The 19,848-nt window shown below is 32.3% G+C and overlaps 1 protein-coding gene across 1 annotated transcript in view; it reads right to left on the bottom strand.

Moving 5' to 3' along the window:
* Window positions 1-19,848, bottom strand: part of Ser (protein serrate) — a 177,451-nt gene that overhangs the window by 80,251 nt on the left and 77,352 nt on the right. Inside the window, exons 6-8 of the mRNA XM_075290884.1 lie at window positions 11,151-11,284; window positions 10,748-10,923; window positions 4,655-4,991 (exon numbers count right to left, since the gene is read on the bottom strand). Coding sequence (XP_075146999.1) covers window positions 4,655-4,991; window positions 10,748-10,923; window positions 11,151-11,284 — 647 coding nt within the window. The remainder of the gene's footprint in view (window positions 1-4,654; window positions 4,992-10,747; window positions 10,924-11,150; window positions 11,285-19,848) is intronic.

Raw genomic sequence — 19,848 nt, 5'->3', positions numbered from 1 at the left:
CTCTTTTTTTATATGCTCTGAGAACATGGTAGAAGTTCTTATGGTACAATTTGTTAATATTTGAACTAGCACGCTAAATCATGATTTCAAATAAAAGGTGCAGTTTCTAGATGCTTTCTAACAATATCAATGTATATGGGGACTAGACGATGTGGTTCAACTTCAGTACATCGGCTAGGGTGGTTGGAGTTAATTTGGGTCCTCTATCAAAGAAGAAATATTTTGTGTTATAATAAATGTGTCCAAAACCAACACTGGCTATCCGAAATCAATGACAAAAATCGAAACCGGATACTGTTAAATACGTCATTTATGACCAGATCGGTTATAAATATATATGACAGCTATATCTAAATCTGAACTGACTTTTTCCAAAATCAATAGGGATCGTCTTTGAGCCGGAAAAGGACACTATGCCAAATTTGAGGTCGATCGGACTTAATCTGCGAGCTGGACTTTACACACAAAAATACATCAATAGACAGACAGACGGACATCGCTAAATCAACTCAGAATTTAATTCTAAGCCGATCGGTATACTAAAAGATGGGTCTATGACTACTTCTTCTCGGCGTTACATACAAATGCACCACAGCAATGGTGAAGGGTATAAAAATCGCCAATCACTAATCTTTTATTACTGATTGGTGTTGATTCTATGTTTAGCTCAATGAAAATGAATCTTTTTATACCCGAGTCCAAACGATGTTTCACATTACGATGAAACTACTTACACTGAAGAAAATTTCACGAACATTTTCCAATTAAAGTCTTAATTGAAAAATATTGAATTAAGTGATTCAACAAATTTTTCAATTGAAACAAAAATCAATCACAATAATTAATAGTATCAGTTAACCCTTTCACTACCGAAATAAACCTAATATTAAAAACTTTAATGTTTCTTCTGTTTTTACTTGTACTAACAGCGTGTAGAACAAAAATTGTCATTTTGAGAACCTACCTCAATTACTTCACGAGCTTGTTCTGAAAACTTGATTTTTGAATTGTGACCAAATGGCCTTACGAAAATAAGCACTATTTGGCCAATATAATATCTTACAGTATGAGAAAAATACAAAAAAGATCCCATAAAAATACCAGCTATAGTTGTTGTATAAATGTCAATTTACCAGAAATATACAGTAGAAAAATTGTCTCAAATTTTCGTATTTTTTGTTTATTGTTAAAGAAGTTTATAAAAATGTATTTTAATGCTCACCAATATGGAAAATATTTATAGTTTATTAAGATTAAAGCCTCTACTTTAAAATAATAACGAGAAATAAATCGAAACTAAATGGGAAAATAGAATTTGGTGTCTTTTTCGAATGTCCTTCTAAGTGGACATCTCACTCACAAATTTCACCACACCCAGAGAAGGAATATGATCAACTCAAACATGTTTTAAGAGCAAAATGTTATTTTTGGGTGGTGACCATGTAACATGGTTTATTGTCTCAGAAATCATGTATCTGATTTCGGCAAGCAGGTTATATTTGACGATAAAATAACATTTTAGTGACAAACATGTTACATGGTCACCATACAAAAATAACATTTTGCTCTTGAAACATGTTTGAGGTGATCATATTCCTTCTCTGCGTGCAGACTTCAAAAATTTCTTAAATTTACTTTTTTGTGATATCGGTGTTCATGCTACAGTATAGTTAAAATGTTCTAAAATTAATCAACCTGGTGGGTTCACTATTTTTCGAGTGCAGAACTACTGGGAGGGGATAAACCACCGCTGATAAACTTTTTGAAGTTCGTTTGAAATTGGGATTGAACCCATGATCTTTTATATAAATTTGATAACCAATTAGAAACGGTGCCTTCCAACGCAATATCCATAATTAATATTTTCATTACATAAACAGATCGTTTAGATCTATGGTTCTATTTGCATAATTATCACAGAGTCGTGATTCAGGAAATGACTAATATGCTTATCACTATGCGTATTAGAGCAGCATCTCTATTTACCAGAAGTTTGTAGTTAAGCTTTAAAATTAACCATCAACCGTTTATGTTGTTGAATGTATTTTAAATTGTATACTTGACTTTCTCATTTATATAAATTGAATACAATTTTAGAAAAATTCATATGAAGTATTTTGATTTATTTATGCCTTTCTTTTGAATTGATAATCTTCCTCTTTACAAATAATGCACTACAAATCACAATAGATATATATAGGGTGGGACAAAAATGAAGCACCATGAATCATAATGTTACTTTTACAAAGAGAAGGACTTGGATGAGAATTACATTAACATTCTGAAATAAAAAATTGCAAAGATGTTTGGACTTTGTTTTTATATAGAATATATCAGTTTGTTTCTTAAGTCTTTAGTTTTTGTTAGTAATAACTTTCTCGTTTGGTACAATTGTTTCCGATAACCTGGATAAATCTTGGAGATAAATCTAGCAGCAATTGAATATCTCAATATAGAATATTTCAGTTTGTTTCTTAAGTATTTTGTTTTTTTTTTGCATTTTACTTGTAGCATGCTCTCTAGGTCTCTCTTTCTAAACACATATATGTTTATAGGCTATTTCTAAATTAATACATGTTTGCATTTAAGCATATTATATTTACAAACAGTTTATGTCCCAAACATAACATGTTCTAACATATTAACATATATATCCCAAACATATTATGCTAGTTCATGAACATTATATGCTTGCACTTCAAATTATTGTGTTAAACATTCGTCCGTGTAGCGGTAATTGGAATAAATTTAAATTTCTTTCCACTACTAGAAAAATATTTGACAATAACGTTTTTTTTTGTACCCTCCACCATAGGATGGGGGTATACTAACTTTGTCATTCCGTTTGTAACACATCGAAATAATGCTCTAAGACCCCATAAAGTATATATATTCTGGGTCGTGGTGAAATTCTGAGTCGATCTGAGCATGTCCGTCCGTCCGTCCGTCTGTTGAAATCACGCTAACTTCCGAACGAAACAAGCTATCGACTTGAAACTTAGCACAAGTAGTTGTTATTCATGTAGGTCGGATGGTATTGAAAATGGGCCATATCGGTCCACTTTTACGTATAGCTCCCATATAAACGGACCCTCAAATTTGGCTTGCGATTGCTCTAGGAGAAGCAAATTTCATCCAATCCGGCTGAAATTTGGTACGTGGTGTTAGCGTATGGTCTCTAACAACCATGCAAAAATTGGTCCACATCGGTCCAAAATTATATATAGGCCCCATATAAACCGATCCCCCGATTTGGCTTGCGGAGCCTCTAAGAGAAGCAAATTTTATCCCATCCGTCTGAAATTTGGTACATGTAGTTGGTATATGTCCTCTAATGACAATGCAAAAATTGGTCCACATCGGCCCATAATTATATATAGCCCCCATATAAACTGATCTCCAGATTTCACCTCCGGAGCCTCTTAGAGGAGCAAAAGTCATCCGATCCGATTGAAATTTGGTCCGTGGTGTTAGTATATTGTCTCTAACAACCATGCCAAAATTGGTCCATATCGGTCCCTAATTATATATAGCCCCCATATAAGCCGATCCCCAGATTTGACCTCCGGAGCCTCTTAGAAGAGCAAAATTCATCCGATCCGGTTGAAATTGGGTACGTAGTGTTAGTATATGGTCTCTAACAACCATGCAAGAAGTGGTCCATATCGGTCCATAATTATATATAGCCCCCATACAAACCGTTCCCCAGATTTGATCTCCGGAGCCTCTTAGAGGAGCAGGATTCATCCGATCCGGTTGAAATTTGCAACGTGGTGTTAGTATAAGGCCGCTAATAACCATGCCAAAATTGGTCCATATCGGTCTATACTTATGTATTGGCGATCCCCAATCACACAAAAATTGGTCCTTATCGGTTCATAATCATGGTTGCCACTCGAGCCAAAAATAATCTACCAAAACTTTATTTTTATAGAAAACATTGTCAAAATTTTATTTCTATAGAAAATTTTGTCAAAAATTTATTTCTATAGAACATTTTGTCAAAATTTTATTTCTATAGAAAATTTTATCCAAATTTTATTTCTATAGAATTTTTTTTTTCCAAATTTTACTTCTATAGAAACTGTTGTAAATTTTTTTTTATTTTGTCAAAATTTTATTTCTATAGAAACTTTAAACTTAATTATATACGTATTTAATCGGCCTTTTTTAGTTTAATATATACCACGTATGGACTATGTGGTATATATTACGGTGTTAGGAATTTTTAAAATACCTTGCCATCGGCAAGTGTTACCGCAACCCAAGTAATGCGATTGTGGATGACAGTCTTCAGTAGAAGTTTCTACGCAATCCATGGTGGAGGGTGCATAAGCTTCGGCCTATCCGAACTTAAGGCCGTATATACTTGTTTAATTATTGAGGTCGTTAAACCTCGTTGGTCTAAAATTTCGTTTTGGTGAAAAGCATGTGTGGTTTTACAAAACTGTCATATATTTTGCTACACCTTGTTTATTTAATAGATTTAAGTATGATTAACCGAAACAAAAATTCACCCAAACAATGTTTGCAGAAAAAGCATAAAAAAATAAATTGTTGACAATCATGGTCCCATGGAGTTTTGTGGGGAGGGGCTTTGTAGGAAGACGCATAAATGTAAAATAATATCGAAAAGTAAATCAAATCCACTTACTTATTTCACATGTTGGACCAGTCCAACCAGGTACACAGGCACAAGTGAATTCCGAGACTGGTGGAATCTGTTGATGGTTATATCCATTGGTAATGCTAGTGCCAGTTGTTGTTGTCGTATTGCTGCCACCACTACCTCCGCCTCCACTACCAAAGCTGCTGATCAATGATGCCAAAGACGACGATGATGATGCCGTTGGTGATGATGATGATGGTGATCCCATATTCAATCCTAGTTGCGGCAAATTGCGTCTATTAACTGGTTTTGTTATAGCCGATCTTAAGCTACGCATTACCCGGTATGGTGGTAAAGCGGTCATGTTTTGCATTGCTGATTCCTGAAAGAAATGGAGAGCACACAATTTGTGCAAAACCAAGATGAAAAAAAAAAACAAAACGCAAACAATCGTACAAAAATCATTTTAATGTTTATATGCAGTTTAGGAAAAATACCATACATTTATTTATTTCTTGCAATGCAATGACCGTATGTCATGCATAAAAAAATGAAATAAGCAGGAAATATGTTAATATCTATGGTCGTGATGTAGTTGATGAAGAATTGAGATATAAATTAGAAATGCGTGCTTAGACTAATGTCAGGAGGAGTTTATGTTGATTTAAGAGACGAAAGATGAATTTAGTTTTAAAATCTTCTTGAAAATTGAAATGACATTTAAATTGAATAATATTTCCTTTCATTTAGATGTCAATCAATCAAACCAAGACTTTCTTTATGATAGAAGGTTAAGTTGATTGTTATGAAAATGAAAAGCAGCATATTTGAAGATCGTTTAAAAGCCAAAATAGGTTTAGAGAAAATTCAAAAAGTATTTCCGTGAGTCAATGTCCTTAAAAAATGATTTCATGTGCTCCAATCACGAAAGCCATTTTTAAGAATTATACCCGCGTTCCTCTGATACAAAGTTTTTTTGCTTGAGCAATAATCGATAAACTGATAAAAATTGTTATCTTTACATAAAAGAATACTCCGTTGAACTTAATAAATCGTACCCACTTCTTAAGTATTACAGAAATCGTCCTTAGATTCTTTAATTTTTTGTAACTTGGTTATATGAGATTTTATATTAGAAATAAATTTTACTTGAAATTTGATTTAATTTATACTTGAATTTAAAATTGCGGTTGATTTTACTCCATGGTCAAATAAAATAAAAAAGAAAATTATATACACTCAAAAAAACAGTGAACCCGCTGGGAAGATACATTTTTGTTCATTTTAGAAAGTTGTGTTTTTTTTTTTTTAGAAAATTGTGATTAATTTTAGAAAATTTTAACTAAAGAGTATTACAAACGCTGATATCACAAAAGTGAGTAAATATTTTTCGACAAATTAAAGAAAATTTATTTGAAATAATTAATTGTTTTCACTTGTTAAAGAAATTTTTGTAGTTTCAAAGAAAAAATTGGAGTTCAAATTACAAGAATGTGGTATATGAAGTTCAAGATGGATGCATTTGTAGTAAAATTTACAAATTTAACTAACGTACGCAAAAATTTATTGGTGTAAAAGAAACTTTCTCCAAACATAATATTTCTATGAACTAAAATAAAGTTAAATTGGCTTAAGTGAAATAGAGAGTTCACTTGTTTTGAGTGTATGCTATAGCCTATACTACTCTGTGTATAATATCCCCACGATAAATGCATTAATCCGGGACCCTGGTGTGTACGGACCAGTCCCAGTTCTGGTCAAAACGTAGGGAAGGGATCGGTTACTTTATAATGGGTTTGTTATTGACGGAGCATTGACGGAAACCTCCGTTTTGCAATGGTTAGCATGCACGTCGTGTATACAAAGGGTTGGGGTTCGATCCTTGCTTCGACCTAACACCAAAAAGTTTTTCAAAAGTGGATTTTCCGCTCTAAGTATTGCTGTTGGCATTTTTAAGTGTTTCAAAGCTTCTCTAAGTGGTTTCACTGCAATGTTGTACACCGTTGGGACTCGGCTATAAAGAGAAGGTCTCTTCTCAGTGAGCTTAACATAGAATCGGGTAGTACTCAGTGATAAAATAAGAAGTTCACCATTGTGGTATCACAATGGACTGAATAGTCTAAGTGAGCCTGAAATATCGGGCTGCCACCATACCTAATCAGTGGCAATTGTCAATTTCCCGTAAGAATACGTCTGTCCCATAGTTTTCTTCTTCTCCAGGCCGTCGATGTGCATTACTTCTTATGAATCAACCAATCAACTGTCATAAAACAATGTAGAACCTCCATCGCACTGCAGATATTGTGGTCTAGTGTTTTTGTGGTATCGATTTTTGTGACAGCTGATCAAAATCGCCGACGAGCGATCACGTTGAAAGAGTTTAAACCTAACCAAATTTTTAGCAACAAGTTAACAAACAAAAAAATCGTATAGAAAATGTTGTCAAAATTTTATTCCTATAGAAAATCTTGTCAACATTTTATTTCTATAGAAAATTTTGTCAAAATTTTATTTCTATAGAAAATTTTGTCAAAATTTTATTTATAAAGAAAATTTTGTCAAATTTTGATGGCTAAATTTTGTCAAAATTTTATTTATATAGAATTTTTAGTCAATTTTTTTTATTACAAAATTTTGCAAAATTTACCAAAACATCAAGAATTCTATCAATCTACCAAACAGTAAAAAATCGAACACTTTTGGTAGAATTCTACCAACTGTGGTAACCGTGATCGAAGCACAGATTAATATTACAATTACGAGTCCCATCCACGGTTGCTAGATATGGTAGAATTCTACCAAAAATTATAGATTTTGTACTGTTTGGTAGATTGGTAGAATTTTTGATGGTTTTTGATCGACTAAAAATTGTAAACAAATAAAATGTTGACAAAATTTTGTAAAGAAATGAAATTTAGACAAAACTTTGTAAAGAAATAAAATTTAGACAAAATTTTCGATAGAAATAACATTTTGACAAAATTATGTACATAAATAAAATTTTGAAAATTTTTTTTTGGAAATAAAATTTTGACAAAATTTTCAATAGAAATAAAATGTAGACAAAATTTTGTAAAGAAATAAAATTTAGACAAAACTTTGTACAGAAATAAAATTTTGACAAAATTTTCTATAGAAATAAAGTTTTGACAAAATTTTCTATTGAAATAAAATTTAGACAAAATTTTCTATTGAAATAAAATTTTGACAAAATTTTCTATTGAAATAAAATTTTGACAAAATTTTCCATAGAAATAAAATTTTGACAAAATTTTCTGTAGAAATAAAATTTTGACAAAATTTTCTGTAGAAATAAAATTTTGATAAAAATTTTTATAGAAGACAAAATTTTCTATTGAAATAAAATTTTGGCAAAATTTTCTATTGAAATAAAATTTAGACAAAATTTTCCATAGAAATAAAATTTAGACAAAATTTTCCATAGAAATAAAATTTTGAAAAATTTTGTATAGTAATAAACTTTAGACCAAATTTTCATAGAAATAAGATTTTGACAAAATTTTCTATAGAAATAAAATTTTGACAAAATTTTCTATAGAAATAACATTTTGACAAAATTATGTACATAAATAAAATTTTGAAAATTTTTTTTTGGAAATAAAATTTTGACAAAATTTTCAATAGAAATAAAATGTAGACAAAATTTTGTAAAGAAATAAAATTTAGACAAAACTTTGTACAGAAATAAAATTTTGACAAAATTTTCTATAGAAATAAAGTTTTGACAAAATTTTCTATTGAAATAAAATTTAGACAAAATTTTCTATTGAAATAAAATTTTGACAAAATTTTCTATTGAAATAAAATTTTGACAAAATTTTCCATAGAAATAAAATTTTGACAAAATTTTCTGTAGAAATAAAATTTTGACAAAATTTTCTGTAGAAATAAAATTTTGATAAAAATTTTTATAGAAGACAAAATTTTCTATTGAAATAAAATTTTGGCAAAATTTTCTATTGAAATAAAATTTAGACAAAATTTTCCATAGAAATAAAATTTAGACAAAATTTTCCATAGAAATAAAATTTTGAAAAATTTTGTATAGTAATAAACTTTAGACCAAATTTTCATAGAAATAAGATTTTGACAAAATTTTCTATAGAAATAAAATTTTGACAAAATTTTCTATAGAAATAAAATTTTGACACAATTTTCTATAGAAATAAAATTTTGACACAATTTTCGATAGAAATAAAATTTTGACACAATTTTCTATAGAAATAAAATTTTGACACAATTTTCTATAGAAATAAAATTTTGACAAAATTTTCTCTAGAAATAAAATTTTGACAAAATTTTTTATAGAAATAAAATTTTAACAAAATTTTCTATAGAAATAAAATTTTGACAAAATTTTCTATAGAAATAAAATTTTGACAAAATTTTCTATAGAAATAAAATTTATTTCATTCCTTTTTTGTTTTGTTATTGTTGGTTTTTGTTCTTTAATCATTGTTGTTGTTTTTTTTTATTTCAGCTTAAAACCATACATTGACTAAACTACAAGTGAAGCTTAACCAACAGAAGAAAAGAATGTTTGTCAAATTTATTTGGGCAAAGCCATATAGACTGCAAGATGGTTGGATGGACGCACGTTTCGGAATTACCACATTCCTCATCAGCATCCTCTACTTGCAGCAAAACTATCAACCAATTATCAGAATAAATTCAGGCAGTTCATTAAACCCAACAATAAACCACACTTGAACCCTCCGAAAAAAGGTTTTACATTGATAGCCGGCTTATGCCGAAATAAATACGTACAAACATCTCACTTTTTAGACAAAATTTTATAGACATAACATTTTGACAAAATTTTCTATAGAAATAAAATTTTGATAAAAAATTTTTATATAAATAAAAGTTTGATAAAATTTTCTATAGAAATAAAATTTAGACAAAATTTCCTATAGAAATAAAATTTTGAAAAAAATTTCTATAGAAATAAAATTTTGACAAAATTTTTATAGAAATAACATTTAGACAACATTTTTTAGAAATAAAATTTTGACAAAATTTTCTTTAGCAATAAAATTTAAACAAAACTTTATGAAAATAAAATTTGGACAAAATTTTATGAAAATAAAATTTGGACAAAATTTCCTATAGAAATAACATTTTGATAACATTTCCTATAGAAATAAAATTTTGGCAAAATTTTTTATAGAAATAGAATTTGAAATCATTTTATGGTAGTTGTTGGTACAATTTTCTCCAAATTTTGGTAGATTTATTTTTGATCGAGTGGCAACCGTGGTCCCATTTGAGATTTAGCGCATATCCTTTATTTATATGAATTTCCCAAAACAAGAGCTTTTCAGATTTTAGCAGAATTATCATGAAATCCTTTCAGCAGCCCAGATAGACGTACATTTGTGTTTTCGTGGGACTGTTGATTGAAATAAATCCCATATGAATTTTCATATCCAAAAAGAATACAAAAACAATAAAAATGATAGAATATATTCCCATTGTGTTAAAATAATAGTAAAGTGTAAACTTTGTATGTAATAAATGGCAAATGTGTTGATGTATGTAAATTGAATTAAATTCCATAACAAATTACGAGCAAATTATCAAAGAGCATTGAGTGGGGAACAGTCAGCACGAAATCACAGAGTATTTTTTTGGTTTTTCTTCAATCACGTTTAACTTCACATCGTGTGGCCTATGACATAAATGCCTTCATATGGACTATGGACATACTGGGCTATAACTTCTTTGATGTTGCCAAGATGTTATTTGTAATCGTAGCTGTTGAGCTCTTGACGATGGTACTTATCCCTATCTGGCTATAGATATTTATACATTATACGATAATGTATGATTGCAGTCAGTTATAAATAAACTTTAGATATGGTATTATAAGCTTTAGCATAGAACATACATGCTTATCTACGATTATTCGCTAATAACTGAGAATATTATGGACACTGAGAGTAAACTAATAGGTTCAAGGAAATCGAAGATTTTTTTGTTTTTTTTTTCTTGGTCCCAAAACATTTGGAGGAATAAATTCCATGGTCATTTTTCATGGGAAGATGGTTTTCGTTGAAATTATTTCGTTTTTTATTTTTTCTTAGTGTAAGCAAAACAACATATTCATACATTTACCTTTACTGTGCAAGAACCACCATTTTTACATGGTTGTGTTGCACATGGATGCTCTATGATTTCACAGTGTTCACCGGATAAACCCTCTGCGCAAGTGCAACGAAATCGATCAGGTGCTGTATTCTCACATGTACCGCCATGTTTGCAGGGTTCATGGGTACCACAGTAATTTAAATCTATATCCATGGATCATATATGAGAAGAAGGAGAAGAAAAATACCAATGAAAAAAACATTATTACAATTTGAATGTAAATCATAGCAAATACATTATGGATATAAATTGATGGAAATTAAAGGAAGCCTCTTTTATAGAAAACTTATTTTTAACATAAATATAAAGTTGATTAGTAATTTCCCTTGAACCAATTTTCGTAAAAAGAAATATTTTTGATTCAACTTACCTTGGTCGCATAGTATACCACCCCAATTTGTATCACATTTACATTTCCAAGCTTCGCCATAACAGGAACCATGTTTACATCCTGGATATACAACACATTCATTACACAAAGGTCCTTGCCAACCAGGACGACAACTGCAATAGAAGATATTAGAAAAACATAAAAATATATGTAGGTACGTTTGAAATGTTCATAAATAAAATAAAAATATTTGACATAAAGAAAACATTTAGTTAAAACTATACAACAGACTTTATAGAATGTACTGGATTTTATCGTATAGGTTTTTCTAGTTTCTACTCATACCCAGGAAAAATGAACCCAACTTAAAAAATGAGGGTTTATATTAGAACATTTTAATTACAATATTTTAGTAATTGCAACATGATACAAATTATTTAATAATTTTTCTGTTGTTGGAATTAAAATTGTTTTAAATGTCTTTAGCGCTATATGAAGTTCTAGACATACATACAATTAAGTAAAATTTACTCATTTGAGAAACTTATGAACTCAATTTCAGGTAACTTCACCTATTTTAAGAAAATATGAACTATTTTCATCTAAAGGGTGATTTGTTAAGAGCTTGATAACTTTTTAAAGAAAAAAACGCATAAAATTTGCAAAATCTCATCGGTTCTTTATTTGAAACGTTAGATTGGTCCATGACATTTACTTTTTGAAGATAATTTCATTTAAATGTTGACCGCGGCTGCGTCTTAGGTGGTCCATTCGGAAAGTCCAATTTTGGGCAACTTTTTCGAGCATTTCGGCCGGAATAGCCCGAATTTCTTCGGAAATGTTGTCTTCCAAAGCTGGAATAGTTGCTGGCTTATTTCTGTAGACTTTAGACTTGACGTAGCCCCACAAAAAATAGTCTAAAGGCGTCAAATCGCATGATCTTGGTGGCCAACTTACCGGTCCATTTCTTGAGATGAATTGTTCTCCGAAGTTTTCCCTCAAAATGGCCATAGAATCGCGAGCTGTGTGGCATGAAGCGCCATCTTGTTGAAACCACATGTCAACCAAGTTCAGTTCTTCCATTTTTGGCAACAAAAAGTTTGTTAGCATCGAACGATAGCGATCGCCATTCACCGTAACGTTGCGTCCAACAGCATCTTTGAAAAAATACGGTCCAATGATTCCACCAGCGTACAAACCACACCAAACAGTGCATTTTTCGGGATGCATGGGCAGTTCTTGAACGGCTTCTGGTTGCTCTTCACTCCAAATGCGGCAGTTTTGCTTATTTACGTAGCCATTCAACCAGAAATGAGCCTCATCGCTGAACAAAATTTGTCGATAAAAAAGCGGATTTTCTGCCAACTTTTCTAGGGCCCATTCACTGAAAATTCGACGTTGTGGCTCGTTAGAAAGTCTATTCATGATGAAATGTCAAAGCATACTGAGCATCTTTCTCTTTGACACCATGTCTGAAATCCCACGTGATCTGTCAAATACTAATGCATGAAAATCCTAACCTCAAAAGAATCACCATTTATATGTATTAGAAGTTTAGGAGAATTAGAGTCAGTTTTACAACTTTTCGACTAAGCAGTGACGATTTTACAAGGAAAATGTTGGTATTTTGACCATTTTTGTCGAAATCAGAAAAACATATATATGGGAACTATATCTAAATCTAAACCGATTTCAACCAAATTTGGCACGCATAGCTACAATTCTAATTCTACTCCCTGTGCAAAATTTCAACTAAATCGGAGTTAAAAATTTGCCTCTGTGGTCATATGAGTGTAAATCGGGCGAAAGCTATATATGGGAGATATATCTAAATCTGAACCGATTTCAACCAAATTTGGCACGCATAGCTACAATGCTAATTCTACTCCCTGTGCAAAATTTTAACTAAATCGGAGTTAAAATTTGGCCTCTGTGGTCAGATGAGTGTAAATCGGGCGAAAGATATACATGGGAGATATATCTAAATCTGAACCGATTTCAACCAAATTTGGCACGCATAGCTACAATGCTAATTCTACTCCCTGTACAAAATTTCGGAGTTAAAAAATCGGAGTTCAAAATTTGCCTCTGTGGTCATATGATTGTAAATCGGGCGAAAGCTATATATGGGAGATACATCTAGATCTAAACCGATTTCAATCAAATTTCGCACGCATAGCTACAATGCTAATTCTACTCCCTGTGCAGAATTTCAACTAAATCGGAGTAAAAGATTGGCCACTGTGGTCAGATGAGTGTAAATCGGGCGAACGATATATATGGGAGCTACATCTAAATCTGAACCGATTTCAATAAAATTTGGCACACTTGACTTGTACTGCTAGTGCAAAATTGCAACCAAATTGGGGTAAAACTCTGGCTTCTGGGACCGTATTAGTCCATATCGGGCGAAAGAGCTATATCTAAATCTGAACCGATTTCAATAAAATTTGGCACACTTGACTATAGTACTAATTGTTTTTCTTGTGCAAAATTTTAAGAAAATTAGGGTAAAACTCTGGCTTCTGGGGCCATATAATTCCATATCGGGCGAAATATATGTTATATATGGGAGCTATATCTAAATCTAACCGATTTCTTCCAAAATCAATAGGGTTTTATTCTAAGCCAAAACACATACTTGGCCAAATTTGAAGTCGATTGGACTAAAACTGCGACCTAGACTTTGATTACAAAAATGTGTTCACGGACAGACGGACATGGCTATATCGACTCAGGAGCCCACCCTGAGCATTTTTGCCAAAGACACCATGTGTCTATCTCGTCTCCTTCTGGGTGTTGCACTAACTTATAATACCCTGTTCCACAGTGTGGCGTAGGGTATACATATGGGGAACATTTTAATCTGAACCAATTTTGAAGCAACTTCGCAAAAGTGTATTTATGATTTATCGGTCGATAGATATGTATTAGAAATAAAGGAAAATTTGAGTAATTTTTAAAAGTTTTCCACTAAGCAGTGCGATTTTATAAGGAAAATGTGGGTATTTTGCCGAAATCGGAAAAACATATATATGGAAGCTATATAGAAATCTGAACCGATTTCAACCAAATTTGACATGCATATTTAGTATTCTAATTCTACTCCCTGTGCAAAATTTCACATAAATCGAACTACAACTTTGACCTCTGTGGTCATATGACGGAAAATCGGGCGAAAGATATATATGAGAGCTATATCTAAATCTGAACCAATTTCAATAAAATTTAGCACACCTGACTGCAGTACTTATTGTTCTCCTGGTGCAAAATTTCAACCAAATTGGGCAAAAACTCTGGCTTCTGGGGCCATATAAGTACAATATCGGGCGAAAGATATATATGAGAGCTATATGTCAATCTGAACCGATTTCAATAAAATTTAGCACACCTGACTGCAGTACTTATTGTTCTCCTGGTGCATAATTTCATGGCTAGATCGACTCTGGGACTCACCCTGAGCATTATTGCCAAAGACACCATGTGTCATCTCGTCTCCTTCTGCGTGTTGCAAACATATGCACTAACTTATAATACCCTGTTCCACAGTGTGACGCAGGGTATAATCAATTGATTTACATAAAACAAAAATCAATCACAAAATCTTATTATTTTTTTTTTAAATTTTTCATCAATTATGTTTTAAACACTATACCGAATTATTGCCCGGAATTGACGCTGGGAAAGAAATCTGAGCTGTTTCTGAGCAGGCTCGTAACTCCCGTATCTAAATAAGGATACGAACTGTAGCACAATCCCCTTGTTGTACTGATTTGGCACATTTTTTTGTTTGTTTCTAAAGTGAATAAAAAAATCCCCAACTGGACACAAATATCTGTAGAACGAAGACGTCATATATGGCTGGCCGCGGGTATACATAGTTCTCTTACGGGTTAAAAACGAGACAGCAACGTAGAGCTAAGTATATCTTCTAAAAAATACTATCTTGAAAAATATATTGTTAATATAAATTTGCCTAAAATGCTTGTTCGACCGAAATTGTGATTGAATCAATGACCTTTTGAATCTCAATCGAACAAGTGATTTCACTACAGTGGCTCTCAAATTTATGTCATCCTCCTTTTTTCGACATGCCTGTTGAAAGTTTATGCCTTATATGAGGTCTTCCCTAGTCGTTTTAATCTCATATTATTCCCACTGGGTGATCTTATGTCAGTTGGGTTAAACATTTAATTAATATTTATGTGCAACGTTGACTAAAAAATCTAAAAATCGCACAGCCTTATTTGTAGCGAAATCTTCTTTACAAAACGGCAGCAATATATTCATAATCTTCAATAGCAAAAGATGCAACGATGGTTATAACAACTTGTTGCCAAGGATTTCTGGAAATTCCTTACAAAATTTTACACATTGCATTGCGTGATGGCTTTGGAGGTGGTGGTAGAAGACAGTAATAAAATATGTTTGCCTCTATCATGTGGGGTTGACCTCCGAAATAAGTTATTTATCTACTGTTTCACATCGCCATAGTCTCTGATGCTTTTGCTGAGATGAAAGAGGGGTTTATGTAATCCATTGAAATCAGTGAAACTACAGGAATTGAGGAAGCTTATTTTGTAGAAGTGTTTTTTTTTACTTCCAGAATTCTTTTCTCTTCAGAAACCTTTAAAGATTTATTACCTGCTTGGACATATAGATTCTTTCCAGATTGCCAGTCTGCTTGCCTGCCTGCTGTTTTGGTTGCATTAATAAATGCGTGCCTTATACTGTATTTTAAGTTTGTTGAAAGTGTTTTTCCCTCATCCCATCTGTATGTTGGATACATAATGAAACTAACCAAGCATATTAAGTTTTTTAATTGGTTTTAAGTGATCTGATTAAATATTTTCATCAAAAGATATCATGATGAGTGGTTTGTGTTAGTTGGTTTTTGTAGTTACAAAAATACCAATTTCATTCTCGGCATGTAGTATTTCGGTAAGATTTCATGTAACGTCAAGGATTTTACATACGTGTATGGCATATGTGGTGAAAGAACAAAATTTAATGGAATACTAAAATGGATCATTGTTTCAGCAAACAGAAAGTGCATTTAATAAGTTTGAGTACTTGAGGAATGCTGTATTAAGAATTAGCAAAAAAAAACTATACAAAAAAGTTTGTAACTTAAGTCTTTCGTTTGTGAACAAACGTGGTGCACATAAGTGTATGTATGAGAGTATGATTTGTCATTTGGCCAATATAGCCAATTACAAAGAGAAAATACCAATATGTGACCAATTTCAGATAGATAGCACAATTCCTGGACTACACTGAAAAAAATATAAAAATACGTGAGTACCTTAATTAATAAACCGCTAAAAGAGAATGATAATTCGATAAATGCGATCTGTATTCTAATTATAATTTTATTGGTCCTAGATTTAAAGCCAGATAGGTCGCTAAAAAATTTCTTTATTTTAAATCGAAATCAATACCAAACTCCTTCAGGTCGAAGGTCGAAATCTTTGGATCCAAGTAAACTTTTTTTACGGCCGTAAGTACCCTCCACCATGGATTGCGTAGAAACTTCTTCTAAACACTGCCATCCACAATCGAATTACTCGAGTTGCGGTAACGCTTGCCGATGGCAAGGTATCTTAAAACCTGCTAACACCGTCTTCTAAATTGTAAGTAAGTCCATACGTGGTATATATTAAATTAAAATCAAGTAAGTAAAGTCTAAAGTCGGGCGGGCCGACTATATTATACCCTTCACCATTATGTAGACCAAAATTTGTGTTACCATCTCAACTCCTTCAAATTTGTTGGGTGTTATATTAAGGTTTATATTCCCATATAAAAATATTTATATCTGAAACGATTTGGAGACAATTTTTTGCACTTCTACAAAAGCGCTAGAATTAAAATTTAAATCATGGGATGAAACACAATGTTGTAATGTAAGAAAATATGGGAAATATAAAGCTAGAGCAATTTTGATGCAATTGTACAAAAGAGCATTTATGATTTATCGGGCGATATTAGCTAAATCTCGCCAAGATATGTGGTCAATTGTGGGTTGTGATATATTTTTTGGCCAATTCGGGCGATATTTCCACAAGTCGGAGCTTTATTTTAAATTCGACCATTCTGTGGAAAATTTGGCATTTCAGTGTGTAGGATATGACTACGATATGGGGAAATCATCAAAGAATTTTGTGTAAAATGTGGGTATTTTGGCCATATTTGATCAAGATGACTCTCCTAAATAGCATATTAAATGTATTCTCTGTGGAAACTATCGAGTCAATTGGAGGAAACTCCCATTGAAAATGGTTCTAAAATATGAAACATTCTACCATATTTCCCCTACTCTGGTATAAATATATATAAATATTAACTGATTTTGACCAAATTTGACATACATAGTAAGAATAATAATCCTGATATCTCAGCAAAAAACGTAAATAGGAGAATAATTTTGGCCTCCGTGGGCATATGGGTGTAAATCGGGCGAAAGATATATGGGAGCCATATCTTAATCTGAACCGATTTCAACCAAATTTGGCACACTTAACGATACTATTAAACGTACTCCTTATGCAAAATTTGAAGCAACTCTGGGCAAAACTCTGGCTTTTGAAGTCATATAAGTGCAAATCGGATGAAAGATATATATGGGAGCTATATCAAAATCTAAACCGATTTGAAACAAATTTGGCTAAATGATACTATTAAACGTACTCCTTGTGCAAAATTTGAAGCAAATCAGGGCAAAACTCTGGCTTTTGAGGCCATATTAGTCGAAATCGGACGAAAGATATAATCTGAACCGATTTCAACGAAATTTGGTACACTTAATCATACTATTAAACGTACTACTTGTGCAAAATTTGAAGAAAATCAGGTCAGAACTCTGGCTTTTGAGGCCTTATAAGTTCAAATCGGACAAAGGATATATATGGGAGCTATATCTAAATCTGAACCGATTTGGCTGATATTTTGCATATCTTACGAAAGCCTCAAAATATTTGGCTGTCAGAAATTTTGAGAAAACACGTCGATAAATACGTCAATTATGACCAGATCGGTTATAAATATATATGGCAGCTATATCTAAATCTGAACCGATTTTTTTTCAAAATCAATATCGATTGTCTTTGAGCCAATGTAAAACTCTGTGCCAAATTTGAGGACGATCGGACTTAATCTGCGAGCTGTACTTTGCACACAAAATTACATATACAGACGGACGGACAGACAGACAGACAGACAGACAGACGGACATCGCTAAATCGACTCTGAATTTAATGCTAAGACGATCGGTATACTAAATGATGGGTCTCAGACTTTTCCTACTTGGCGTTACATATAAATGCACAAACTTATTATACCCTGTACCACAGTAGTGGTGAAGGGTATAAACACCAATTAACCCTCTAATGCCCAATCCCTCCTTTAGGCGGCCTTCATTTAATAAGGAAGCTTTTAGTAAAATTCACTTTAAGACAACAAAAATGGGTAAAATAAAAAGAAAACTTAGTTTAAACTGTTCAAGAGGCTTTGCTGCATATACTGAATTTTACCGTATACATTTTTCTTACTTAGTTTTCTTGCTTTTGTTGTGTGAAAATTTAATCAGCTGGCCAAAAAATTGGAGCATTAGAGGGTTAAATACGTATATAATTCAATTTGACAAAATCTATAAAAATAAAATTTTAACAAAATTTTCTATAGAAATAAAATTTTAACAAAATTTTCTATAGAAATCAAATTTTAACAAAATTTTCTATAGAAATAAAATTTTGGTAGATTATATTTGGCTCGAGTGGCAACCATGATTATGAACCGAAATGTACCAATTTTTGTGTGATTGGGGATCGGCTATATAACTATAGACCGATATGGACCAATTTTGGTATAGTTGTTAACGGCCATATACTAACGCCACGTTCCAAATTTGAACCGCATCGGATGAATTTTGCTCCTCCAAGAGGCTCCGGAGGTCAAATCTGGAGAACGGTTTATATTGGGGCTATATATAATTATGGAATTATGGACCATATACTAACACCATGTTCTAAATTTCAACCGGATCGGATAAAATTTCCTTCTCTTAGAGGCTCCGCAAGACAAATCTGGGGATCGGTTTATAATGGGGCGATATATAATTGTGAACCGATGTGGACCAATTTTTGCATGGACGTTAGAGACCCTATACTAACACTACGTTCCACATTTGAACCGGATCGGATGAATTTTGCTCCTCCAAGAGGCTCCAGAGTTCAAATCTTGAGAACGGTTTATATGGGGGCTATGTATAATTATGGACCGATGTGGACCAATTTTTGCATGGTTGTTATAGACCGTACACTAATACCATGTACCAAATTTCAGCCGGATCGGATGAAATTTGCTTCTCTCAGAGGATCCGCAAGCCAAATTTGGGGGTCCGTTTATATGGGGGCTATACGTAAAAGTTGACCGATATGGCCCATTTGCAATACCATCCGACCTACATCAATAACAACTACTTGTGCCAAGTTTCAAGTCGATAGCTTGTTTCGTTCGGAAGTTAGCGTGATTTAAACAGACGGACGGACGGACATGCTTAGATCGACTCAGAATTTCACCACGACCAAGAATATATGTACTTTATGGGGTCTTAGAGCAATATTTCGATGTGTTACAAACGGAATGACAAAGTTAATATCCTATGGTGGAGGGTATAAAAAAAAAAAAAACATTTTATAACGACTCACCCGCAAGCCTGCACGCTCACAAAAAATCT

This window comes from Haematobia irritans, chromosome 1 (assembly GCF_050003625.1).
Source record: "Haematobia irritans isolate KBUSLIRL chromosome 1, ASM5000362v1, whole genome shotgun sequence".
In the NCBI taxonomy this organism is placed as follows: Eukaryota; Metazoa; Arthropoda; class Insecta; order Diptera; family Muscidae; genus Haematobia; species Haematobia irritans.
Note: the sequence above shows the minus strand (reverse complement) of the source record. Positions and strands in the feature narration are given on the sequence as shown.